At 46.0% G+C, this 26,862-nt stretch overlaps 4 protein-coding genes across 6 annotated transcripts; 3 read left to right on the top strand and 1 right to left on the bottom strand.

The window, feature by feature from the left end:
- Positions 1-108: 108 nt before the first annotated feature.
- Positions 109-5,122, top strand: coro1a (coronin, actin binding protein, 1A). Its single transcript, XM_049745835.1, has 11 exons — positions 109-275; positions 939-1,145; positions 2,459-2,581; positions 2,691-2,820; positions 3,068-3,249; positions 3,315-3,434; positions 3,704-3,808; positions 4,145-4,290; positions 4,364-4,421; positions 4,520-4,750; positions 4,875-5,122. Exons 2-11 carry the CDS (start codon positions 948-950, stop codon positions 4,965-4,967), a joined length of 1,386 nt encoding a protein of 461 aa, XP_049601792.1. The 5' UTR covers positions 109-275; positions 939-947; the 3' UTR covers positions 4,968-5,122.
- Positions 5,055-7,333, bottom strand: cldni (claudin i). The gene is made up of 3 exons (XM_049745843.2): positions 7,176-7,333; positions 5,962-6,094; positions 5,055-5,842 (listed from the first exon to the last, which is right to left on the bottom strand). Exons 2-3 carry the CDS (start codon positions 6,091-6,093, stop codon positions 5,339-5,341), a joined length of 636 nt encoding a protein of 211 aa, XP_049601800.1. The 5' UTR covers position 6,094; positions 7,176-7,333; the 3' UTR covers positions 5,055-5,338.
- A 1,501-nt stretch (positions 7,334-8,834) lies between these two features.
- ppp1caa (protein phosphatase 1, catalytic subunit, alpha isozyme a) lies at positions 8,835-15,113 on the top strand. Of its 3 annotated transcripts, none has more exons than XM_049745361.2 (8): positions 8,835-9,033; positions 9,277-9,375; positions 11,644-11,775; positions 11,877-12,107; positions 12,179-12,283; positions 12,468-12,691; positions 12,871-13,005; positions 13,082-15,113. In XM_049745361.2, exons 2-8 carry the CDS (start codon positions 9,321-9,323, stop codon positions 13,196-13,198), a joined length of 999 nt encoding a protein of 332 aa, XP_049601318.1. In that variant the 5' UTR covers positions 8,835-9,033; positions 9,277-9,320; the 3' UTR covers positions 13,199-15,113. The 3 variants fall into 3 exon arrangements, with proteins under 3 accessions (XP_049601318.1, XP_049601319.1, XP_049601320.1); XM_049745362.2 differs by lacking the exon at positions 8,835-9,033 and adding an exon at positions 9,119-9,138; XM_049745363.2 differs by lacking the exon at positions 8,835-9,033 and adding an exon at positions 9,153-9,175.
- Positions 15,114-15,716: 603 nt separating this feature from the next.
- kmt5c (lysine methyltransferase 5C) lies at positions 15,717-26,347 on the top strand. Its single transcript, XM_049745349.2, has 9 exons — positions 15,717-16,079; positions 17,080-17,212; positions 17,502-17,667; positions 17,991-18,100; positions 18,191-18,354; positions 18,684-18,703; positions 18,865-19,001; positions 19,078-19,238; positions 20,568-26,347. Exons 2-9 carry the CDS (start codon positions 17,100-17,102, stop codon positions 25,214-25,216), a joined length of 5,520 nt encoding a protein of 1,839 aa, XP_049601306.1. The 5' UTR covers positions 15,717-16,079; positions 17,080-17,099; the 3' UTR covers positions 25,217-26,347.
- Positions 26,348-26,862: the final 515 nt, after the last annotated feature.

Genomic DNA, 26,862 nt, shown 5'->3' with positions numbered 1-26,862 from the left:
CACCTTATTCAAATCATCAGCTCATCATGATTTCTTCTTCTTCTTCGTGTTAGTTTTGACACCCTCTCTTTACTGACATCCTGGTCGGGGGGGCCGCGTGATCCCGCCTACTTCCTGCCGCACTTCTGACTATGGCTGGCCTTTTTTGGCGGCGTCCTTCAACGTCCTTCTTCTCTTCTTCTTCCTCTCGCTGCTCATTCTAGTGACTGCTCCGCGGCAACAGCCAACAGCAGCCAACAGCAGCCACCCCCCTCGCCACCAGCACTGACCATCAGGTAGGCTTTCATCATCATCACTGTCATGCACCTGCCATTTCAATGTGCATACACTTTCATGTAATGTTTTCAATATGAGTGAGTGCAGGGTTCATTTTAAGACTTAGAATGACCGTATGGAATCTGTAAAAATATTTGAAGAAATTTTAGGGCTATGAGTGTTTGTGTGGAGGAGGAAGTGGGCCGGTTAACTGAGAGCACCTCGCATATCAGCAACACAAACAATAGTCTGCAAAAGAAGAAAAATCTGATGTCTTAGAATGAGATGGTGCACGCTCTCCCAAGGTTGCCCGACTCTCGTTTAAAGCAATTGAGCTGCCGTTTTGTGAGGGTGTGCGTGGACATTTTTTAACCTTTGTGTGGGAATTTGGCAATACATGTGCATGAGGAAGTGTTGTGGTTAAACTGACAACACAGTTGCAACTTGCGAGGCCTTCACACGTCATCATTTGCATCGTTTTTGTGTCGTTTAACCTCTCAGAGCGTCCATTTTCCCCTGTGTGTGCATTTTAATTGCATTTTTTAAACAGACTCACAGGCGGAAAAAAAGAAGCGGAAGTAGTTGTGAAAGCTCGCCCCACTTCCTCTTTCACGTCCCTCATAAATGGCTTCATCGCTGCTGAAAAAAGTCACAGTAAAGACGCTTTTGTTGTTTGCCGCTAGGCCACCACCATGTCCCGGCAGGTGGTGCGTAGCAGCAAGTTCCGCCACGTCTTCGGCCAGGCGGCCAAGGCCGATCGCTGCTACGATGACATCCGCATCTCACAGATGACCTGGGACAGCAACTTCTGCTCCGTCAACCCCAAATTTGTGGCCATGATCGTCGACGCCAGTGGCGGCGGGTCCTTCATGGTGCTGCCCCTCAGCAAGGTGCCGCCAAACTCTTATTTGACCAATTAATGGCCACCGTAGTTCCTGCCACATCAAATGAGCCAACTAACTTGAATGTCATCGTATCGAACCATTAAAACTTTAGTTATAACAACTATTTTTTAATTTATTCTTCATTAATATATGATTGCTAATCCACAAACTTTTTGTTTAGCATTTACTACATTTGTCGCTTTTTGGCCATGATAGTTTCTGCAGTATTGAGGTACCAAACAAGCTTGCTTCCATGACTATTTGTACTAACACAATTTAGAGAACATATATTTCAAGGGAAAAAAACGAAAACGTCAACTTCAGCAGAATTAGTTACACTATTGTTTTTCATTCAGGGTTTTTCAGTATTTAAAACATGTTCACACTTTGAGGTGAATGAGGAAGTTTGGTGTCAACTTGGAGTTTTTTTTTTTTCTCTTGTAAAGATGTTTTTGCCATATTTGGAGGTCGACTCTGTTCAGTCTGGGCCGGATGTGGCCTCCCCATGCCTCGCTTTTCTTGAAAACGACATGCACGTGGTGAAACCCTTAGTGCACTTTCTGAAAGTAGCTCATGCTCTTTGGTGCTACAAAGCCAATCATTTGCCATCCATCCATCCATCCATCCATCCATCCATCCATCCATCCATCCATCCATCCATCCATCCATCCATCCATCCATCCATCCATCCATCCATCCATCCATCCATCCATCCATCCATCCATCCATCCATCCATCCATCCATCCATCCATCCATCCATCCATCCATCCATCCATCCATCCATCCATCCATCCATCCATCCATCCATCCATCCATCCATCCATCCATCTTCTATACCACTTGTCCCCACGGGGGTCGCAGGCGTGCTGGAGCCTATCCCAGCAGTCATCGAGCAGTTGGCGAGGGACACCCTGAACCAGTTGCCAGCCAATCGCAGGGCACACAGAGACGAACAACCATCCACACTCACACCTAGAGGCAATTTAGAGTGCTCAATCGGCCTACCATGCATGCTTTTGCGATGGGGGAAACTGGAGTGCCCGGAGAAAACCCACGCAGGCATGGGGAGAACATGCAAACTCTGCACAGGGAGGCCCGGAGGTGGAAACAAACCCACACCCTCTGAACTGTGAGGCGGACGTGCTAATTAGTGCACCACCGTGCCGTCATTTAACAATCAAAGCAAAATACAACAAAAGGGACCATTTGTTGCTAGGCAGAGTTCTTCTGGCCCAAATATATTTGGTTCATATTTCAAAGTGGAACGTGAAGCAAAAAACAATGTGCGGGCTCCTCTAACCATCTTGCGTGTGTGCAGACTGGCCGCATCGACATGTCCTACCCTACAGTATGCGGCCACACGGGTCCCGTGCTGGACATCGAGTTTTGCCCCCACAATGACAACATCATCGCCAGCAGCTCTGAGGACTGCAGCGTCATGGTGAGTCCGGCAGTGGTGGTTTGTGGTTGTCCTCCACCCATGACAGCAAATCTCCATCTGCTCACGCCAAAAAAATCTCCTTTGAGCTTCTTGTCGTCTTGCTGGGCAGATTTGGGAGATCCCGGACTCTGGGCTGAGTTTGCCGCTCACGCAGCCGGTGGTGAAGCTGGAGGGCCACTCCAAGCGTGTGGGCATCCTCAGTTGGCATCCCACCGCCCACAACGTCCTCATGAGTGCAGGTGAGCACAAGCACGGATATACTGGAGTCCTTTAAGGGCTCGATCAAGTGCTTGTGTAAAAGCTTTAAATCCACCACAAAAATACAATGAACAAGAGCCCATGGGCTACCAGTTACCCATTCATAGATGATAAAGAGCCAGAGCCCCAAAAAAATCATCAAGTAAGAAAAACAACCCTCGTCAGCTGAAAGTAGAGGGGCACTGCCCTATCAGGGAGTAACGCCAAGCTCTCCTGCTACTCGATCAGGCTGCGACAACGTGGTGATCCTGTGGAACGTTGCCCGCGGCCAGGCGGCCGTCAGGATTGATGACGTTCACTCGGACCTGATCTACAGCGCCTGCTGGAACCGCGACGGCTCCAAGATCCTGACCTCCTGCAAGGACAAGATGTTGCGGGTTCTGGACCCTCGCAAGGGCACCGTCCTCATCGTACGTTCGCTCGCCATTGCCAACGCGACCGCCTCCACCGAGGTCCGACTGTTCCTTTTTCACAGGAGAAGGAGAAACCTCATGAGGGCTCCAGGCCAGTCCGGGCTGTGTGGGTGTCAGACAGGAGGATCCTCACAACCGGCTTCAGTCGCATGAGCGAGAGGCAGGTGGCACTGTGGGACCCGGTGAGTCCATGTGGACCTCCTTTTAAAGGCGTAGTCAGACTTGCCACTCTTTTTAATTCAGTGGTGCCTTGACGTCTGAGTGAAGTCACTCGAACTTTTCCCACTAATGAATGGAATCATAATTAGCTGGTTCGATCCCACGCAAAAAACTACGTAAAAATGTTCTAATGTATTTTTTTTTAAAGCGAAATACGATATTCTTGAGTACAGTATAAAAATATGCAGAGTAGGTCTCTGGCTGTTTTTAATCCCTCAAGTTCTTATTTCAGGAGGACTTTGGCTCACCACTGACCCTACAGGAACTGGATACCAGCAGCGGCGTCCTCCTGCCCTTCTATGATCCGGACACCGGCGTGGTCTACCTCTGCGGCAAGGTCACAATCCCACCCTCTGCAGTTGGACATGTTTCAAAATTGTCTTTGCTCCGTGCCTGGGCTCGGAACCCAGTTGGATCAATATTTTCTAATCTACGTTACAGCCCCCCCTCCAAATAAAAAAACCCCTATTTTTGTGAAGAATTTGTGAACATTTTATAAGGTGCCTTTGTCTAAATGCCAGGCCCCAACTAAGATCAATTTAGTTCCTTGGCACCGAGATGCCACAAGATGGCGCCAAGTAATGCTTCAGCCTGGGCACGAAAGCAACAACAGCTGAATTTTTCTGAAGTTCGCTCATAATGAAAATTTTGACTTGCAACACAACACCTCCAGGGCGACAGCAGCATCCGCTACTTTGAGGTGACGGAGGAGGCGCCCTATGTGCACTACCTGTCCATGTACAGTAGCAAGGAGAGCCAGAAGGGCATGGGCTACATGCCCAAAAGGGGCCTAGAGGTCAACAAGTGTGAGATTGCCAGGTAGCCTCATTTTAGCATGTTAGCATCACAATCCAGGAAATCTTCTCCCAACATCACTCTTTGCCGCCGGCAGGTTCTACAAACTCCACGAGAGGAAATGCGAGCCCATTGTCATGACGGTACCTAGAAAGGTGAACATAAAATATTATCGTGTGTTGCATCATTGGGTGGGTCTACTCTAGGTATTACTATCATGATGGCTTGATATGATTTTCTTCCTCCCGCGTAGTCGGACCTGTTCCAGGAGGACCTGTACCCCGACACCATCGGTCCGGAACCTTCCGCAGAAGCCGACGAATGGTTTGGGGGCAAAGATGCGCTGCCCGTGCTTATCTCACTCAAAGATGGCTTTGTGGCCACCACCAAGGCCAAAGAGTTCAAAGTTCACAAGAGCCTCCTCAAGACCACCGTGTCCTCGGCTGGTGCCACTCAAGTTGACGGCGGCGCAGGGGTGAAAGAAGTAGGCCTTATTTTTCACAATCTTCTCTGATGTCATTTTCCAAATATTTGCATTGTTTGTTTGATTTCAATATATGCTTTATTTGTGTTTACTTTATGCTCTATTTATTCACTTTTATTTTCAGGACGTGTCGGCTTTGTTGCAGGAGTTGAAGGCTTTGAAAGCATCACTGGAGGAGCTCAGCAATCGTGTGAGCATGCTGGAGAGCAAACATTAAACCACCTTTGTTTACGCAATATAAAAATGGAAAGAAAAGAGAAGATATATTTTCCCTTAGAAAGATAAAGAGAAACCCACTCCAGGCTTAATTTGTTGCTCCAATTTTTTTAATATATGCCACTTGTTTGAAATAAAATCAATATTTTCCAAGCATTTGTGTTTTTTGAACTCTTTCATTGTTGAATACAAAATCATAACAGTATTGTTTATAAAAAACAACTTGATTGCAACAAAATGGAAGCTAAATGTACATTTTCATCCCCGCACCACACAAAGAAACATTACATGTCAGTTGTTGACTATTTACAGAGGATCTAAGCTAACGTGGTTAACAGACCTCCGGCCAGAATAGGGTTGATTGTTTCCGGCTCACACGTAGTTCTTGTTGGGTGCGGAGGCGCTGTTGCTGTAGTACTTGGCCGTGCCCCCGGAGCCGCCCGACTTGGGCCTACTGAAGCAGCACAGGAGCCCCCCGCCCAGGAGGAGCAGGACCCCGGCCCCCCAGCCCACGTAGATGCAGGCTCCCAGCTCGCGTTTCTGCGAGCCGGCCACCAGGGGGTTGTTGAAGTCCTGGACCACCTGGTGGGCCGACCAGCTGACGGGTATGATGAGGACGATGCCGGCCAGTAGCAAGCCTACGCCGGCCACCAAGCTGATCTTGGGCTTGGTGTCCTCGTTGTCCACACAGGTGGTGAAGTCGGCCCCGCAGAACAAGATCAGGAGACTGATGCCGGCCAGCATGCAGCTGATGATGGTCATGGCGCGGGCCGCCTGCAGGTCCGCGGCCAGGACCAGCAGAGAGTCGTAGTTCTTGCACTGCTGCTGGCCCGTACTCTGCACGGCGCACGACTTCCACAGGCCCTCCTCGTGGCTCTGAACGTACACAAAAATCAAACGTCTCCAGTCAGTCTGTTATTCGGAGCTACTATGCATGCTGTCGCTCACTGTCTTGTAACACTATTGAAAGTAAGCATGAGTGAAAAAGCGCTCACCTGGGCAGTGACGATGTTGGAGCCGGTGAAGGAGGAAACCTTCCAGCGGGGTACGGCGCAGCACACAATAGCACCGATCAGGCCCAGGATCCCCAGGGCCACGCACGTGATCTGAACGCCCACCGATGCCATCCTGAAAAAGAGGTCAAAGGTCAGCTTCTGCAAGCTCAAACGCGCGCACACACACACACACACACACACACACACACAGCCACAGACGCGCGCGCACACATTCTGTAAATCTCGAGCCTAATGGTAAAAGTCTGTTCTGATGCTGGAAGCTCATTCTAATGTTTTTCATCCCTGGATTAAAATGGAATGTAAATGGTGGCGCCACTCGTAGAGAGAAAGACAAGAACACATACACACACGCACACACGCACGCACGCACACGCACGTTGTGTGTCTTGTATCTTTGGGCTAACATTTAAAATAAGCGCAAGTCTGAACAGGTCCGCTACTTGTTGCTTCTCCACCCAGTAGAAGGGCCAAAAACGTTCCCCAGCACCGAAAAGTCCAAAAACAAAAGAGACACAAAATGTTTCCAACAGATTCCTGATACGGTTATGCCTCACATCCTTTTTTGACAAAAACATTCTGAAATCATTGTGAAAATGTGACGATAGAAGATGAAGCCAGCATGTTTGTGCTTCACTTGGATTTAGAGCTCAACTAACTCCAAGAACTTCTTCGTTTTTTTTTTTAGTTCCTTTGTGTGTTTTGTATTCACTACCTTCAATGGAATTTTTTTCATCCTTTTTATTTTTTCAATAGTTTTGTTTTATCATTTGATTTAAAAACAAATTTTTGAAAATTATTATTCATTAATTTGGTTTCTTTTCCTGTTTGTCTAGTTTTAGTTTTCACGCCCCAGTTTATTTCATCTTCGATAACTGAGTCTTTTTTTGTCCATTTTTAGTTTAATTTTGTAATCAAATTTCTCGAGTTTTTTTACATATTTTATAGTTTTTATTTAGTAGTTTTAATTACAAATGTTATGTTGTTGTTGTTTTTCATTTTTATGGGCCAAAGGAAACGAAATATGATACCCGCCTGGGGTGCAAACAATTTTCCTAAAACGCAAGCCAAAAAAAGTCCACACTTGATCTACTTCGTAGCAAACAAGCATATGCAGTTAGCCCAAAATAAATACTAGTAAAACATCCTCCTAAAATAAATTTACATTCATTATAGGGGCAAAGAAATTGATTTACCTTGGTTGTGAATGTGAGTCAAAAGATTTATTTCTTGGCTTTTTCTTTGGTGTTGTTGGTCGGCGTCCTGCAGGGGTTGTGTGCAGATGCTGGGACAAGATGGTGTATTTGTAGAGGAATGTAATGCATAGGGTGGGGCTAGGCCCACCACGTATCTACAGACCAGAATGGACTTGTCCTCCTCTTGTCTTTTTCTTCGTCTTTTCTTTTTGACTCCACAAAAAAAAAAAAAAAAAAAAAGAAAACACTCTTGGCTCCTGACAAATTTGAATGTCCAAAAACGTCACAGTTTTTCTTCTTCAATGTGCATTTGTGGTGTCAACTAACCAGCATAAAATATTTGGGTCTCATGATGCTCATGATTTTGTTTGACTCATCTTGTTTTTCATACAGAAAAACGACAAATGTGACCCAAGATGCTGGTTGTGTATCTGAACAAAATAAGTTATCACATACACATTCACACACACACACACACACACACACACACACACACACACACACACACACACACACACACACACACACACACACACACACACACACACACACACACACACACACACACACACACACGCACGCACACACACACACACACACACACACACACACACGCACGCACGCACGCACGCACGCACACACACACACACACACACACACACACACACACCCACACACTCACACATACACACGTACCACCGCCCTCAGTCGAAACCGATGACAAATAAAAGATTGTGATGTCATAGTTTAGTGGTGATTGTGGGAAAGACAGTGTGGGTTAGTGGAAGAGTCGAGATTGTGAAAGCTCACATTAGATACGCCAGCTCATGTAATCCAATTATTAAGGCGTCATAGAGAGTATTAATTCATAAGTTTTCATGTCATTGCTTAATTTTTTTCATGATGACATTACATGACAGACAATACAAACATACACAAGTAGGTGAATACAAATGTAAAATACATGGGGTAATTCTTACCAAGGCCCACCCAAAAAAAACAAACAACCGAAAAAAAAAACCTGGCGCTCCATTTAAACCAATAGCATACATAGTTAGCTTATTCATGAAAAACTAGGCATTAAATAAAAACGACATAAATGTTTAAAAGTGAATAGTTGACTAAATGTAAATGTATTACACGTAAAAGTAAAACTGATCTGAACAAATGTACTTTAAAGGTGCAATGTTACAATGTTGTAATGTTTAATTGTTTAAAAAAAAAACACTATTTATTTCAATAATATGCCAAAAAATCAACATCAACGTAGATTTTATATACAATCGTGAGTCCAGATGGGTCACGCCTCACTGTACAGATAGGATACAGATCTTCACTTGATGTTGTCACAATGTCTCATTTCTAAACCATTTACGTTGCCTTCAGCAGTGGCCTTTTGCGTCACTTTAGCGTCATCCTACGTCACAAGTGTCTACTTTGAAGTCAAACGCAAATTTGATCCTTGTGCAATTCGGTTTGTACGCGCAAGATGGCGCCCTTCGAGTTTCACATCCGGCTCCACTACGTTGACGTTCTCTCTAGGGGGCGGGCATTTTCTGACACCAACACGCGCTGACACCAATCATATTCCAGGTGTAAATGCCTTTGACCAATCAGCTTTTAAAGCATGTGACGTTATCAAGTTTGACTCCGGCCCTCTACGACAACAGCCAGCCGACCGGAGACACTCCGAGTCCGAGCGGCAGCTAGCCCGTAACGGCCTGCTGTTAAAGTTCCCACAGGAAGAGGCAAGGGGGAACCAGAGCCGCGGCCGAGCTCAGGGCTTTTTTTTTTTTTTTTTTTTTAACAAGTTTTTGTATTTTTACTAACACACTGGGAGACCTGTTATTCCGATAAGGTACGACAATGCAAGCTAAGTTGACTGTCGCTTGTTTGGCTATGTGACCAGCCTGGCTAAAGTGCTAACTAGTTAGCATGAGCTCAGAGTGAATGGAATGAGGCTGTGAGTAATGTGAGACACTCCTTATCTATTCTTAACGGTGTGTAATGTCACGATTCCAAGTGCTTTGGATTAATGCATAACCATGTAACTTCCAACTAATACTGTGTTTTGTGTTTTGGTGGGTAAATGGAATTGAAGGTGCCAAACGGGAATCGGGAAGCTCGTGTGAGAATCAACAGAAAATGGCGGAACCGGAAAAATTAAACATCGACTCGATCATTCAGCGTCTTTTGGAAGGTGAGACGACCAATAACGACAGCAAATTGTTTCGTGCGAATAAGATATGTGTTTTATGCAGTCGGTGCGGAGATAGATGTGTATCACAGCGGAGCGAATGACACCATCACTACATAATAATAAGCACTAACACTAAATAGGTGCTTCAATTATCCCTATTTTAAAATTGTTCTTTACTTGATTAGGTACTAAACAGAAGTCATGTGTTTTTGTTTGTTAGTACTTTGGTAGTCGACCACTTGATTGTGTAACAGAGACAAGAAAAAGCCCGAGGACACTAAACACAAGTGAAAATCTTATCAAGTGTTGAGTTCATCCGAAGAACACAAATACACACTTGTGTTCAAGTTCATCCGAAGAACACCAATACACACTTGTGTGTGCAAAGCAGTTTTTGCATTTTGTTTTCCTGCTTAAATTCCTTCTGTTGTATGTGCCTTGAGCACGAGGAGGCACCATCATTTTGACACTTAGATTTGATGGCGTAACACAAAACTGCACTCGTGTTTTTATAGTCATTTTTATGCAGAGGATAAAGAATATATGCCAGTGAGCATTATAATTGTCTATGTATTTATTTTTGAAGATGCATTGCTTAGAGACTTAACTACTGCAGTATTGATGCTAGTTTGTTTGCTAGCACATATTTATGGTGAGTTTTACAATCACTCTAAAATGAGAGCGTGACTGAGCAAGTCATTTTCTTTCAACTTGTTCATTGTCTGCCAAATTGCTGCTTGTTGGGAAGTTCTCTGTCTACATCTCGTTACTCAATTTTTTAACTCAAATTTTCTGGCCTGTTGTATGGTCCTCTTTAGGTTAAATGAATGTAGGTGGTATGTTGGCTTCATGGAGTTGATCTGCAGGAGGTGACTTGGATTATTTACCACAAAAAAACGCAAGCACAGCAGCCATATTAGCTGCTGTTGACTTTGACTGCGGACCAGCTGCTGCTTGTGTGTGTGTGTGTGTGTGCACGCAAACAAGGCAGATACTGGCAGTATTTATATACGCTTATGTAACCCTGCTGACCTTCCATGTGTCGCTCTCTTTTTTTATGGTCGACCATAACAAGCAATCACCTGTTTCTGTTGTGCTGTGCTAAAGTGTAACGGCACTTTCTTGCCCTTGTGTTTTGCAAACGTTCAATGAATGAATGATTGATTGTGCTCTGCCGTGTGTCTATCCACTTTCTCCGGTGTGTGTGTGTGTCAACAACAAGCCAATTAAACGTGTTGGGCGAACTACCAACTCAAGTCAATTAACACCCTCAAATAACTCAAGTTGCACTGTGTGACTGCGTGTGTCTGTTAGTGTGATTTTTTTTTTTTTATTTTATTTTGTGTGTGTGCAAGAGGGTGATGTTAAACTGATGTAACACAGTGCATGAAGTTGACTTTTTCCCAGTGCAGACATCCAGACGCTGCTATGTGTGTGTTTTTTGGTCCAAGTCTTTGTTTAGACTCGGCACATTCAGTGCAGTGTGTGTGTGTCTACTGATAAGCTCGCCTTTTCCTGCTAGCGGCACGGTCAATTCCGAAGTTAGCTGTGTTGCGGTTAAGCTGGCTTTAATCCTGCTTTAGGGGGCACTAGCAGTAGCACCGCTCGTATTTAGGCCCTCTTTCACTATTTCGGGCAGGCCTCCATTTTAAGTAGCTGCTCCACTCTACTCTGACCTCCATTGACTAGTCTCATTTATAGCAGCAGCTTCACGTCCTCGGACAGATTGAAGACGATGTGGTGGCATCATTGATCAGTGTATTGTTCAACATTTTAGCAGTTACTTCTCAAAAGACAGAAAGCAGAGTGGTAGTATGTCCAACACACACGACATGACGGATATGCAGTACAAGTGTGGTGTGCATGTGGGAGGAGTGTGATGTCAGACAGTGCATCACGGCGGCCCTCTGCTGTACCATCAAGCGCCATGTATGCCTGTGTGGGTGTGTGATTGAGGCAAGCCTTCTTACAAAAAAAAAAAAAAAAAAAACGTCCCTAAAACCTTCATTCTGTTTTGTCCTCGTCCAAAAATGCATTCATTGTTGTGTGTTCCTCTAAGGTAGCACGTTTGTTGTTATTTGTTCCTCATGATGCCTGTGAGCGCGTGTGCTTGTCGGGCTGACACACCTGTCAACGGAACTGCGAGCTTGACTGATGAGCGGTCGTCGTCATTTCATTTGGGTTTCATTCTGTAGCGCTTCTTGCGTGGGAAGCCTTCTGGCCTCATACGTGTTGATTATTCATCCGGGCTTCCTTCTTGCCTTGCAGTCAAGGGCTCTCGGCCTGGCAAGAACGTGCAGCTGACGGAGAGCGAGATCCGTGGGCTGTGCCTGAAATCTCGTGAGATCTTCCTGAGCCAGCCCATCCTGCTGGAGCTGGAGGCTCCCCTTAAAATCTGTGGTGAGCTCAACACACATGCACAAGCAACTGTTTCCCAAAAGCGCTTTGCCGTATAGTCGTGAAAATTATTTACCCGAACTGCTCTCCGGCTCCCCTCGCAGGTGACGTCCACGGCCAGTACTATGACCTCCTGCGGCTGTTTGAGTACGGCGGATTCCCACCGGAAAGCAACTATCTGTTCCTGGGCGACTACGTGGACCGAGGCAAGCAGTCCCTGGAGACCATCTGCCTGCTGCTGGCCTACAAAATCAAGTACCCGGAGAACTTCTTCCTGCTGCGCGGCAACCACGAGTGTGCCTCCATCAACCGAATCTACGGCTTCTACGATGAGTGTGAGCGGCATGGAACGCAAATTGATCGAGTCACTGAGTTTTTTTTCTGAAGAATGTTTTGTGTGTTTCAGGCAAGCGGAGGTATAACATCAAACTGTGGAAAACCTTCACGGACTGCTTCAACTGTTTACCGGTGGCTGCCATTGTCGATGAGAAGATCTTCTGCTGCCATGGAGGTAGGGACACCTTCCACAGACAGGCAGCTTGCCATAATTTTTCAATTTCTTCTACTACTACCGCTATTATTCCTGGTAGTCTGGATGCCTTGCTCCATGCTGCCCCCCTCGTACCTTGGGATTGTATAGCGCATTCCTAACAAAGTGACCTGGGCGTGTTTATTGACTGACATGACCTCGCCAGGCCTGTCGCCCGACCTGCAATCCATGGAGCAGATCCGCAGAGTCATGCGGCCCACCGACGTGCCCGACCAGGGTCTGCTGTGCGACCTGCTGTGGGCTGACCCTGACAAGGACGTGCTGGGCTGGGGGGAGAACGATCGTGGCGTCTCCTTCACGTTTGGCGCCGATGTGGTAGCGAAGTTTCTACACAAGCACGACATGGACCTCATATGCAGGGCGCATCAGGTGAGCCCGCCGACATTTGCCCCAACTCGTACGCATGTTTAAAATCTCCTCGTTGAACTGTTGGGCCCTTCTGTCAAGTCCTGTGTGCACCTCAAAATGTACATGTGAATGCTTGTGATGACTCGTAATGATCTGCGTGTCTCATATTTAATGATTTGTTCCTCATTCCTCTGGTGCAGGTGGTGGAGGACGGCTACGAGTTCTTTGCCAAGAGGCAGCTGGTCACTCTCTTCTCAGCCCCCAATTACTGTGGAGAGTTTGACAACGCCGGCGCCATGATGAGCGTCGATGAAACGCTCATGTGCTCCTTCCAGGTACGTTTTACCGAAGCTGTCATCACCAGGAAACTGTCCAAAGTTTTTCGCCAAACGTCCCGTTTGTGTGTCTCAGATCCTGAAGCCGGCGGATAAGAAGTTGTATCCTTATGGCGGCGGCGCCGGGATGGGTTCGGGGAGGCCTGTCACCCCGCCACGGAATTCCGCCAAAGCCGCCAAGGCTAAGAAATAACACCCACTGCTGGCTCCTCTCCCTCCTTTTCTCCACACTCAAGTCCGCCTGATGCTCTCATTGTTCATTTTCTCCTTTCTACCTCCCAATTGTCTTTTTCTCCCAGAGACATTGCATTCATTCATTTTCCCATCTGTGTGTGTGTAATCACACAGTTTGTTTTCCTCTCATTATATTTCGCTGCTCAAAAAGTAAGCTCTTTCCATCTTTGAGGTGTACCCACTGCATTTTGTACACCATCTTTTCCTAATGGTGGTTATCCGGTTAAGCTGGGGGGTGGGGGGGCTTGCAGAGCCCATGCTGGCTGTATGGGTGCACAGGCGGCACTCATTCAAAAAGATGCGATTTAAGATGTGAAATACTTTTTTGTTTTGTAGATATTTGAAAGTGATGTGTCCTTTGGAAGCTGAATCAAGAATAAGCTTGAACTGGCACGTTTCCCACATTGCAAAAACCACCTTGTGATTGTGGCACTTAGCTTGTTGCGAAATGAGGTGCAGGTGCGGCTGGTAATAAAAATAATAATGTTCAACTGCCACGTCACTCGGTGGTGTTCAGGCCACGTTCATGCTTGAGGCTTAACTTATGGACCGCTGTACAAATGGCAGCAAAAAGCTGACTTCTAAGCTTTTTGCTGGTCAAAACGGTCAAGATCAGCATCCCTGTATGGGAGTGCTCTCTAAAATGCAACTCAGTATAATTTCCTGACATTTCAGCTGGTTTAAAAAAAAAAAAAAAAAACTGCAAAAATTTAAAACCAACTGATGTATGTAAGAGAACAAATACCATTTTTTTGTATAAAAAGATCTTTGGGCACAGGACCTCAGATGTGGTCCAGTCGGGTTGGGACTCCATATTCTTTTCATTCCTTAAAATGGGTTAGTGTAAATGCGATGCAAAGTGGACCTTTTTGTTTTTTAAAATTTATCATAAAGGTGTTGCTAACTTATGGCATTCTTGGCTGGCAAGTCAACTATCACGTGGTTCAGGCTTTGCTGCAGTACTGACCCACAAGTGTGAACGTGGCCTAAAATGGGGAATACTACTGGGGTGGGTGGTTACCGTGACAACTAACCAAAAGAGATGAGAAAAATAAGCGGCTGGGTTTTAATTGACACGTCTTTTGCCTCTGCTTGTTTTTTTTGATGGGATAACAAGAGCCATAGAAATTGTTAACATCACGTGTATAATAAGTGTAGTACATGCAAACAGTAGAAATCTTAAACATTTGGCAAACAGGGTGTCACCACAAGCAAACATCGCTTCTGTAGTCTTTCAGGGTTTCTTACACTTTTTTGGCCCTCTCTTCTCCGGTCTCTGTTGCCACGTTAGTCCTCATCCTCCATTTGAGTCTCGTTTTTGTTAGCGCCCATCCACTGAGATCAACTCAGGAAGTGATCAGAAAAATCCAAATCATATGTATGCAGACACGACACCAAAACCTTCCAGGATAAAAAGTGTCACTGAGTAGACTAGAGAAAGTCTAGGAAGAACTCCAATTAACTGATTAATCTCATTTAAAAAAAAAAAATGAAAAAAGGTCCAAGATGGCCACATAAGGCTCCTTCCATACTTTTCACAATAGCTGTACAGACATGTGCTTTTTTTTTTTTTTTTTTTAAACGATACAAAACATTAATCACCTTTTTGGTTCATTATTTTTACTGACAAATGTGTATCTCTGATGTAGGAGTTTTTGTTTTTCAAGGAACGGATCAGGGATGTTTTGCATCATGTCCTTTCACTGGATGTGTTAGCGCAGCATCAGATCATTCCCATGGTAAAAATAAATAGAAATAAGTGAAACTAATAACATGGAAATTTTATTTGTTTATTAATTTCACCAGTAATTCTCATCCCATTGCAATTTGTCTGTTAAAGGCATAGAAATTAAAATATATACCGAGAATTTGTATATTGGCGTCTTGTGGCTTTTTGTGGGTTTGCGGATTTTTACAGGACTACAATGCAAAAATATATATATTTATAATCTTTTAAATAAAATGTTATTGTATTTAAAAAAGAGGCCCGCCGTCATTACAATACATCACAACGGCATAAGTAAAACATTCTTTTACAATTTTGTATATTTTTATTTGACTCTTTATTTGACGCTCATGTTATGTGTCTGTAAGCGCTGCACTACAACTGAAATGGAAGCGAGGAGGAGGAGATTGACTGTTAAAAATATTTTTGTGTTTTCAATGAGATTACTGTACTCCTTTTCACCATGAATCGACTCACCAGTAACCCCGCCTTCACGCAAACGTCGTCAAATCACGAGCCTTAAATCCAACCGGGCGCGAGTGATTCGCCAAAGAGACGCCGAACCGGACCAATGGCATTGATGAAACTCCGTCCAGTTGTGCTCTGCTTCCGTGGAAGACCAACTCATAATAACACCCGCCCCCCTCTCCAAACCGACCAATCACACGAGACTACTTCCAGAGGAGCGCGTTTTATTTGCCTAATTGACCTTGAACCCAACAAATGGGAGCTTCGGGTAGGCGTGTCTTCAAGGTGCAGAGGTTTGGTTGCACTCCAACGTACCAACTTTTACTACCTTAAATGAAGCTTTTAAAATTATTTATATTAATATAATTTGACGAAGCTTTTTTTTTTTTTTACAGACACGAAACTAAGCAAATTACACACAATTAACTGCGTGCATTTGCAGCATGCATTGCGGAAGTTTGCACACCGGGTTTTAATTACATTACAAAAGTGTTCTCGTAATCTGGGGTGGAAAGCTAGCCAGCTAGCCAGCTAGCCCACTAGCTAGCATGTTGCTAGGCTAGCTTTCCCGGCGAAGAGCTGCTTTTTGGGATCTTACTTCTCCATTCTCACGCTCCTACTTTCGCTGACCAGAAAAGACTCCCAGGTGGGTTTTGCGCGGCAGTGTCTAGGCTATGCTTTGAATCTATGGCCGATGTATATATATATGTATAAGTATATATATAAATGTGTGTGATGCGGGGATGTTAGCTCGCCGACCCTCTACACACTACACACTTCTCTCCAGCAGTTGATGACTGCTACATGATAAGCTAAGGCGCTAAGTCCATTCAATAATGAACTCGTCGACACTTGCTAGCTCCGAGTTGAAGGAACGTTGTGACACGATTTTGACGAGAGACCCCATTGTAGCTTGATATCAATAACAGGCCGGTGTGTGTATTACTATACTGAACATTGAGGGGATGTCAAAGTTGTTTTTCTCGCGGTTCACATCATGGTTCGCGTTAAAACGGTGAAAACGCATTAATGTGCAGGGTAGGCGTACACAGTTTGAATTAACTTTAATTAACTTTCAGGAACCGTGAATAATGAGAAATCATTTGACTCCAGAATAAAGGAAGTGTAACGAAGGCAGTAAAGCAGAAGGAGAGATGCAAAATAAAAAAGCGGGTCTGAAAGAAAGCAGAAAGGAAGGAAAGAAGAAAAGTGGATCTGAGGAGGAAAGCAGAAAAACAGGTTTAGGTATAGGGAAGAAAGCATGAAATTAAGATGAAGCAAATGAAGGATCATGTGATGCATAAATAAAAAGCAGGTCTCAAGAAAGGAAGCCAAGAAGGAAGGGATGAGGGCAGAACGAAAAAGAATCCCCAAATCCAGGTTGGGTACGTACCTTGGTTTTAAGGTGCATTGAGTGATGCTTATCTTCTGTGGAAAGCATTCACTGACATTAAAACTGAAACATCAGCAGTCTGATTCTTATTCGTAAATTGCAACGTCAATACTTTAAGTTGTCTTCTGTGAAGTAAACGAAGAACGCAGACAAATAGAACAGTAACACTCTACACTATGAGTTATCATGCTATAAAAAGATTAATGTTCTTTTTTTTTTTTACTCTGATGGTACATATGCAACCTTTTTCCAGCATGCTGATGGTGGGAGGCGATGGACTGCGGCACTAGAATGAGTGTGAAGGAGCTGTGTGAGACGGATGACCTGGCCACCAGCCTGGTGCTGGACCCGCTCCTGGGCTTTACCACCCATAAAATGAAGATCAGGTAATTAATTAGCTTGTCGTGACCCTGCATGCTTAATTGACATGAGTAGAAATAGTCCAAAATAATCTTTGAGCCACTCAGTCATGCACAAGCATACATGACGTTTGGTCACAGAACACGTTCAATGGCAGATTTTAATCACAGGTGGCTTTATGCGTCTAAACCTACTTTTGACGATGACCAGCCATTATTACTGATTAAAAATGACAATAAATGCAGAAGCGTCCAAATTTTCAGTTTGCACTTTCTTGCACACATTTTGGCATATCATTAAAAGCATTCTTTTCAGCCCAGCACCAGAGGTTCGTCGCTGGGGCAACTTGAAAGAGACGCTGCTGCGGTTCCAACGCACACACGACTTTAACGCCACCTTTGAGGCGCTGACGGTGGGCGGGCTGGCGGGTGACTGCTTCAACGCTTTGGGAAGCCACCGGCAGGAGCTCCTGAGGCAGCACGTGTGTACTCGTACATTTTCATCGACATCAGTTTCATTAGCATGCTCTTGGAGTGTTGCCTCCTCTGGGATGTCCCCCACAGCAGTGACTTGAAATGAGGTGTAAAGGTTCCAAGAAGACAGACAGAAAACCTTGAATGTACAAAATGATCCCTTAGCTTACTGTATATTTTTTTGTCTCTGAATACTTCTCAAACACATCAGTGATCATAAGATAAAAGACATGACTTGTGGAAAAACAATCCGCCGTGCAAAAAAGTCCGCGACACGTTCTTTCTCATGCGTGTGCGCACAGTGGTCTGAAGTCGCCCATCTTATCCACAGGTGAACCGCTACCTCAATGCCTTTCTTTTGGATAGCGGCATCCAGATCGAGTCATGTGACCGCTACTCCTCGGAGACCAACGGAGCCAAGATTTCCTCCACCAGACACTGGTGCGTCCGTACACCACTCCGTGGCGCTTACAAACACGAAAAGGTCACTTGACAAGAGATTATGGTGTAACGTTTGTCACTGGCGGACAGGTTTGCGGGCGAGCGCGTGGAGGTCCTTCTGGGTTGCATCGCCGAGCTGAGTCCAACCGACAGCGCCGTGCTGCGGGCCGGCGTAAACGACTTCAGTGTCATGTACTCCACACGCAAACGCTGCGCCCAACTCTGGCTCGGACCGGCTGCCTTCATTAACCATGGTCAGTTTGGCAAGTTCAGTTTTAGAGTTGTGAATGTCGCCCTCTGCTGCCATTCGGCCTGCATTGCGTCAAGATATTGATTTACGATTGTGGCAGAAGATGAGTTCCAACAGTGTTATGCAGTATATGCATTGGAAACACAACTTAAAGTGATCATTGAAAAACTTCTCATTCACATCTAGAAATATATTGAGATACTTTTTAATGTCCGCTGTTGCACAATACAGAACATTTTAAGTGTTTAGGAATTTAGTGCTATGAAGATGCTTTCAGTGGTTTACACCATTTGACTTGAGTGTTTCCTTTCTTTCTTTTCCTTATGCTGGAAGACTGCAAACCAAACTGCAAGGTGAGCAAACATCCATTTGTCAGACAAAACAAAGTGATCCCTAACCTGGACAATTATTCTTATTAGCATCAGATTTTATTTTGACAGCCATCTGTTTATTTGTGCGTCTCTCGGGGACTCGAGTCGAGCAACCTTTTGTCTTTCTGCAACCCCACGCCCAGTTTGTCCCCGGTGAGAAGAATGGTGCTTGCGTGGAGGTGATTCGACCCATCTCACCTGGGGAGGAGATCACGTGTTACTACGGCGCCAGCTTCTTCGGCGAGGGCAACGAGATGTGCGAGTGCTGCACCTGTGAGAAGTGCGTGGATACTCTTTGCCATTTCTGACCTGTTGTGACTCGTGTGTGTGACACACTCACGTGGACTCTCCTTTAGGAAAGGGGAAGGTCACTTTAAACACAGAGGGAAGCAGCCGCAATGCGAGGAAACAAAAGACTCCGGTGACCAGAAGTACCGCCTCCGAGAGCGCTACCGTCGCCACCAGCGAGAGAAGGGACGCTTAAGCCCCAAGCCCATCCTTCCGGGATTACATTCAGGTATTCTTCCAGGGTTTTTCTCTTCACTTTGGCTTGTAACAACTGCAGGAATATCCAATCTCGCTGTACCTCGATTCACGAGTACCGTAATTTTCAGACTAAAAGTCGCTCCGGAATATAGGTCGCATTAGCCATAAAATGCACAATAACGTGAAAAAAAAATAAGTCGCATTTTGGGGGAAATTTATTTGACAAAATCCAGCACCAAGAACAGACATGTACGAGCAACAACAGGCTAAACGATAGGTATGCTAACGTGACAAACACAAACAAAGAGCTGAGAACGGGCCTGACGTAACATTCAGAGTTATTCAAATAACTATTACATAAATAACACGTTTATAAAACCATCTGTGTCACTCCAATTCATTAAATCCATCGATCGTCCTTTATGGAAACGATGCTCCGTATGTGCCGCGCCGCTGACGTCTAAATATTCTAAATATTCCACAGACCCATATAACGATATATAAAGTATATATCAAAGAACTATCACATAAACAACAATATAATCAAACCATCTGTGTCACTCCAAACAATTAAATCCATCGATCAAATTCCTCGTCCTTTGTCAACAACGTTGCGCGTGCACCCTGATGTCAGCCTCGTCGTTATTCCACAGATCTAGTATTTAACTATATTATAGCGTTAACAAAGTACAAGGAAAGACGTGGGTTTGGCAAACGTCTCTTTATTTAACAAAACAAGAGTTCAATGAGCCAACAAGTACTGAACTGTAACGATAAAAACATGTACAAGTTGCTATACGAAATAAAATATATCAAATAACTATAACATAAATAGTTCACCGCAACATGGCCACAAGCACCGGCATTGACTTCCAGGCGTGTGGTGGCGTGGACTTCCAGGTGGCACTTCCAGCCACGGAGGTGGAAGAGAGCTCCATAGAATAGGACCGGGTGTGCATAAAAAGCCATGTCCGAGCCCCATCCACCGTCCCCGGACAGCCACCCGGCTGAGCGCCGGCCCACAACTTCCATCCACGGAGGTGAAAGAGAGCTTTCATCCCCCCCACCTAAACTATGAAAAAAACGCGACTTATAGTCCAAAAATTACGGTGCTCTGTATTTTTGGTTGGTAGTACTTTGTGTTGCACGTCAAATTCAAGTGAGCCTCAGATACACTGTATCAAAAATATTCATTCTTTTTTTTAATGGTTTTATACAATGCAGTGCTATTTTTTTTCTTAATTAAAAAAAAAGATTTTACAGGGGCTGTAATTTGTGGTATTTCAATTGGTCAATGTAACGACTTTACTTTTCTATCTGGAAGCTTCCATTGTGACTTGACCTTGTCTTTCCCTTCTAGCAATCCCCTCGAGGAATTCCTTCACCCATCAGATGCGGAAGAATGCCCTTAAAAACCGAAAGTGGAAGCAGACAAATAAGTGGAGGCGACAGAACCACAGGCTCACAAGACCGGGTGAATTGGCTGAGCCCAGGAAAGAGCAACGAACGCTGCCGCTCCTGTCACAGTGCCTGATCCGGGACCTGAGGATTAGGGTGCGGCGCCACTCGCTGGACTTTCTGCTGATCTGCAAGGATCCCAAAAGCAAAGAGAGGGCCCTCCTGCAGCAGCTGGAGCTGGTGAAGCCGAGGACAACCCCCAACGTGAAGCGTATCTCACGAGGTCTGCTTCAGAAGAACAAAGAGCGGGTTGGTGTTCCCTTGAGGAGCTCATCCAGATCCAAAAGCACGGCCAGGCTCGCCTCAGACAAAACCTCAAGCACGATAAAACAGGACAAGACGGAGCAAAAAAACTTGAAGTCCAGGGTTGGTCAGAATCTTCCGGAACCTTGTAAGAAAGATTCAGAGAAGCCGCTACTATCGTCACTCAAGCAATACCTGACGGTCCGACTCACAAGAATCTCAGCGCCTTGCAGGGAGGCACAGGAAACAAGTCTTGACGACCGGCACGTAAGGGAGGAGCTGAGAGGGAAGATGAGGCAGATTCAGGGCCTCAGACCACTGACTGCACATAAATCCCAACAGAAGCAGGGACCACCCGCCCCAGTTGCCCCAGCCCCAATTGCCCCGGCCCCAATTGCTCCAGGCCCTTGCACCGCTGAAGCTTCGAAAGGAGCGGGGGAAATGTTCTCCAAGGCTATAGATGAGCGACCATTACGGAAGCGACATGCCTCAAAGAGGGCTGGGGGGGACTCTTCCCATCTAGTGGAAGGTGGAAAAAACAAGATTATCGAAATCCAGACAGTCGTGGAAGAAAAAACGCCAACAGAAAAGGACAAACCCGAAGAGCACAAAGAGAAGCGAAAGCTTCGTACAAATACATCGAGGACAGTGACAACCAGACAGAATAACTCGCATGGGGTTAAATCTCCAAATCCAGGTGCTGTTGACAGTTTGGAACAGGTAACGCCAAGCAAACCAGTACCCAACCTAAGCAATGACATCGTCCTAAAACAGGCCAGGGTCCTCCTTTGTGATTTTTTGAAGAAAAGTAAAGCCTCAGCCGACAAGCAACCGGAGGGCGATGGTTGTTCCTCGGATCAGAGAGAAGTCCAAGAGGGCAACGTTGTGGCGACGAAACGAAATGTCAGTCGGCTGCAGAAAAGCCACAGACGAGTGAAGACGAAAGCCGAGCTGAAGTCCAACAGCAGAGAAAGCAGTTTACTTCCCTCAGCTCAGAATCCCGACCAGCTCGACACACCGGCAGCTGCCGACCTCAACCCGCTACCTCTCCAGCTGCATGTTTCGGCCAACACCAGCCAGACCGCTCAGAACCTTGATGCCGTGCAGTCGAACATACCTCTGAAGAAGCGAACGTTTCGCAGTGCTGCCGAATCGGAACAAAGTGCAACGGCTGCTTCTGTCACGACGCCCAAAGAGGTTCCCGGCACGTCCTCAAGGCGGGAATCGAGTCGTCGGCCCAAAAAGATGATCAAACGTGCCAGAAAACGCAAAGTGACGCGAGCAAAAGTGCGGAGGGTGAGCTCTGCAAGGGTCTCGAGGCAAAACTACACGGGGAGGGAGCTTCGGCATCGAGTTACCGAAGCTCCTCACGGTTGCCTTAGTAAAGTTCACAAGTTAAAATCCGAGAGGGGAGATGAAGACGACAACCACAACTCTGTTGAGCAGGATGGGAACAATCAGAGGAAGAATGAACAGGAGAAAGACTCACAGGTGGAGATATCAGCCTTGGAACAAAGTGACGCTGAGGAGACGAAGCCAGAACTTAACTTCAGGATCCGATTCAAGAGGAGAAGAGGCAAACTGTGGGAGATGCAGAGCAACGATTTGGACGGTCCAATCAAAACAGAAAACAGGAAGGAAGTGGACAGTGATCCCTTTAAAGCCATCATGCATTCCGTGTCTGCGTTGAGCATGGAAATGCAGGCCGCTCAGGCCCATGTGCAAGCCTGTAAGAAGTCCAAGAGCAGACTCCTTCGCTTGAAAAAACGGGGCGAGAGGAAGAATGCGTTCACAATGTTGAAGCTGCCCAGAGAAGATTTAGGGCCAAGCCGGCAATTGGACGAAACTCAAAGCGATACGTCGTCTGCTGTCCAAGGAACAAAAACTGAAGATAGGTTCACGAGAAGCTGTTGCCTTTTTGAAAGTGAGTCAAAGCAGAAACTGGAGTCCAACTTAGATTTGAATGGTGTTCTTCTGCCGGTTCTGAAATTGCGCAGAAAGGTGGAGGACATCTGGGAGGTGGATGACATGGATGAGATGCAGAACCAGCTCCAAGATAAAATGGAGACATCGGTCAAGAGAGAACTTCGAGGTCCCGTGTTAGCCAAGCAAATCCCGGGACTGCTGGACTTGAGCAAGGTCAGAGAGGAGCCGTTGACTCCCAAGTTGAACAATAACGCGTCACTCCTGAAAACGGACGAGACGGACAAGCCGGAGTTGTCTTTGTCGCTGTCACCGCTTTCCCTGTATTGCCCTCATGACGAGGACGCAGAGAGTGCGGTCGTGGCCAACTTGATCGCTGAGAGACCGGAAGCCAGCAGCATTAATGGCCGGAAGCAGCGTCACAAAATGGCGTCCGAGTGTGACACGCCCACCAACTGCCTCAGTCAGTCCCTCCAACAGATCGACAACAGCCTCTCCAAACTCTCCGAGGGTCTTTGCTCATCACAAATTTTGGAAAAGACAGCCGTTTTGTCCGGAATTCCCAGTTCCATCATTCAGCCCCCGTCATCCCAGTCTCCGCCCTTCCCAACTGCGGATAACATTCTCCCGGGCGAGCCCAATTTTGCGAACTGCTGTGATGATATCCTGGACTTCCAGTATCTCAACTTTGAAGGCTACGATCAGCCGCAGAACATCCTCAACTCATCGCCCTCCGATCTGTGTTCGCTGGACCCCCCTACGGATCCCTTTAGTAGCCCCCTCTCACACAGCCCCTCGGACACGTGGACCACTGAGACGCCCTACATTGGCGCCCCAAGTCCCGACAACAACTTCACCAGTGACGATCTCCAGTTCTTCCCCGCTCTGCTCCCGTCCAAGAATGATTCAGTCTCTCTGGACTGTGAGACAAAGAGTGCCTCTGGCAGAATCCCACCCCCAGCAGGTCTGAGTTTTTCAGCGCTCGCCAATCCCGAACTGGCGGGAAAGGATCGACTCCTCAGCAAGAATCCTGGAATGAGGCTGTCCAGAGAGGACTTAAAAGCTCCTTTGTCGTCGGCGGTGGTGAGCATACCTCGCCTATTTGGCACTCCTGCTGCAGTGTCTCAGAATGCTCCTCCTTTAGTACCGCCCGCCTCAAACGTCAAACCAAGCAGCAGCCAATCAAAAGTCACATCCAACCTGAAAACACACGGACCCTTCCACCGCATGAGCATTCCCAAACAGCCCCAGACATTTGCCAACTGCCAGCCGAGTGCGCACCGAGGCGCCCCCCAAACGAGGTCCGTCCTGCCGTCTGCAATGGCCAGCAAGTTCCTCCATCCTCAACTCTTGACGGGAAGTAATCCAAACCACCCAGATAATCTCTTCAACTCCCAGGAAAAGTCCTCCACTGTGATCCACAGGGTTATGAAGCTTCAGGGCGGGAACCCGAGCCAGAACTTGTACAGCGCTCCCCCCAGAGACCATGTGGCTGCTGGCGGCCACACCACGTCCAAAACATTTGCTAGCAAATTCAATGAAAACCTTCAGCACAAAGGCAATGTTCCTGTTCAAAACGCCAGCTACTTCGCACCCTCAGCCAACCCTAGCAGGTCCAGCGTCCATTTCAACAAACACAGCTCATCCTTCCACCAAACCTTCAGCCAAAGTAAAACGGCCTCTGAAAAGCAGGACGATGCTACTGCGACGTACAAAAACTTCTCCAACCTGCCAAGACCTTTCTTCTTCCCCACTAAAGACACTTATTCTTACCCACAGGAGACATCCAAACACGACAAGTCCACTCTGCCGGGCTCTGACAAGGACCAGACTTGTTATCCTCAGCAGGATCCATTTGATTTCAGCTTCGCTTCGTCGCTTTCTCCAATGTCGCATCACAGCGGTCCTCAAATGAACCACAGTACGCCACCCGAGACACTGGCCTCGGCAAGTCGGACCCACCCGGCAGCGTCCTTCTCGTACGGCCCACAGGGACCTCCTTACGTACTCAACTTCAGTGGCGACCACTCGTTGACGCTGGGCCTCAGGGACTCGCCCGAAGGTTACCCGGGTCTCGGACCCGCAAACTACACCTACCATTGCTTGATGGAACCTTCGGGCACTCAAGGGCGGCTGGTTCTGGAGCCCTGCGGTTCCCAGCCATCCAACCCGCCCTCGTTTTGCATGGGTAGCTTCTCAGGACATAAAGCGGGTCCGGACGAACACTTGAAGAAGGATGCGCACCACCAAAACCAGCCGGGCGACCACCAGGACATACCGCACTATGGGCCGACGTCTCACTCCATGGGTTCTACCAAACCCAAGCGGGTCAGGCTGGTGGTGACGGACGGAACTGTGGACCTGGACCTCCAATACTCTGACTGATCCACAATGTATGTTTTTGCAAAATTGCCCGTCAGACTTTGATTAGATGACCAAATAGCTGATGACCAGTCTTTGGAAGTCCGAGACTGTGACTTCTTAGCCGCTCTGTGGCGTCCGGGCCGTGCTCTTGGTGTGTGTGTTTTTTTATGGGCAGCTTTATGCCTCCGGTTTTCCTATCAGCCTTTTTGAACACTTCCTATTTTGATAGTCACAAGAATCTCCTTTCTCACAGTTTGTACGCGTGCAAGTGTGTTTTCAGTTGTTGAGCGATCGCCATTGCCTACTGGGTGTGGAACTTCAGAGCTTCTTTTTTTTTTTTTTTTTTTTTTTTTTTTTTTTTTTTTTGTCTGAATGCTACCTAAAATTTCATGTCTAATCCGGTCAAAAATTGCCAACTATGTAGTAGCCGCATCTGTATCAAGATATCTGAATTATTTCCATAACAGCATTCTGTCCTTGTCTAACTTGTCGTGACACTTAAATGATGATTAACTATGTGTCTAATCAGCATTTTTGGCAAAGGTATGAAATTGAATGAGCTTTTGAGGGTCCGCGGTCATCCATAGTAAAGCAAATAATTTATGTTGTGAGGAACCACCAGTGACAATCTTTCCACTGTTTTTGTGTCGACGTCATTGTTGCGTTTCCATGGCAGCCTTCCATGCCGCTGTACCGTTGTGTATTTATTTGAAACCTGTTGGCCTACTTGCGGTTTTGCTTTTAAAACAAAATGGTGCTTGAACCTAATTTATACTTCACCTTGATTGTTGATAGGAGTAAATGTTTTACGGTTATTTAATGGAACAAACCTTATTGAGCTGAATATGGAGATGACATATATATACATATATACAAATGTATATATATGTATGTGTGTATATATATATATATATATATATATATATATATACATATATATATATATTATATTATATATATGTGTGTGTGTATACATGTATATATATGACTTGTAACGAATTTCTCATCCGCTGTTGTAAAACTTTATTTTGGGTCCCCTCAAGCCGTGTCCCTGAAAGTGTTAGTCTTACTAAAAAGGAAAAAGTTTGCTGTAGAAATGTACAAAATGTTGCTTGTACACAATTAAAGACTCTCACTCCTTTTCAGATTTTACCTTCTGGTCATGTTCTTATTTGTTTCAAAATCCAGACATCGTGGCTGCTTCATCAATACACTCAGAGCCGTGACTTCAGTGCCTTCCCGCACGCACCGTTGCTCAACGCTGTGGATGCTCAGTATTTAAAGTCTCCCATTCTCTGTCCCGCCCTCTCCCCAATTCTGTCTTTGGTTAATTTGTATTCCTCTCCATTCCAGTCCATTTTTGCACCTTTCCAAAGGTTCCTCCACCTGCTCCCTGCTTTCATTGCAGATCGCCAGCAGTCTTGCTTGCTAAGAGGAAGGGGCTCAGAGCGGATCCCTGAGGCCATCCCACCACCACCTTGAACTCTCCTGTTTCATCCACAACACAGCATGTCTTGGTAAAAGGAAATCATTTTAACTAAATATTTTTCGTGTCAATTTTCTAATGTGACTCAATGTGTCATGATTTTAGGCGGGGCCCCGCCCCTTTCCACATGTGGACGTCCACAGTACTGATGTAAGGTAAACATCACGTTGCACCCAAAAGT

The sequence above is a fragment of the Syngnathus scovelli genome, chromosome 16 (genome assembly GCF_024217435.2).
Source record: "Syngnathus scovelli strain Florida chromosome 16, RoL_Ssco_1.2, whole genome shotgun sequence".
Lineage (NCBI taxonomy): Eukaryota > Metazoa > Chordata > Actinopteri > Syngnathiformes > Syngnathidae > Syngnathus > Syngnathus scovelli.
Note: the sequence above shows the minus strand (reverse complement) of the source record. Positions and strands in the feature narration are given on the sequence as shown.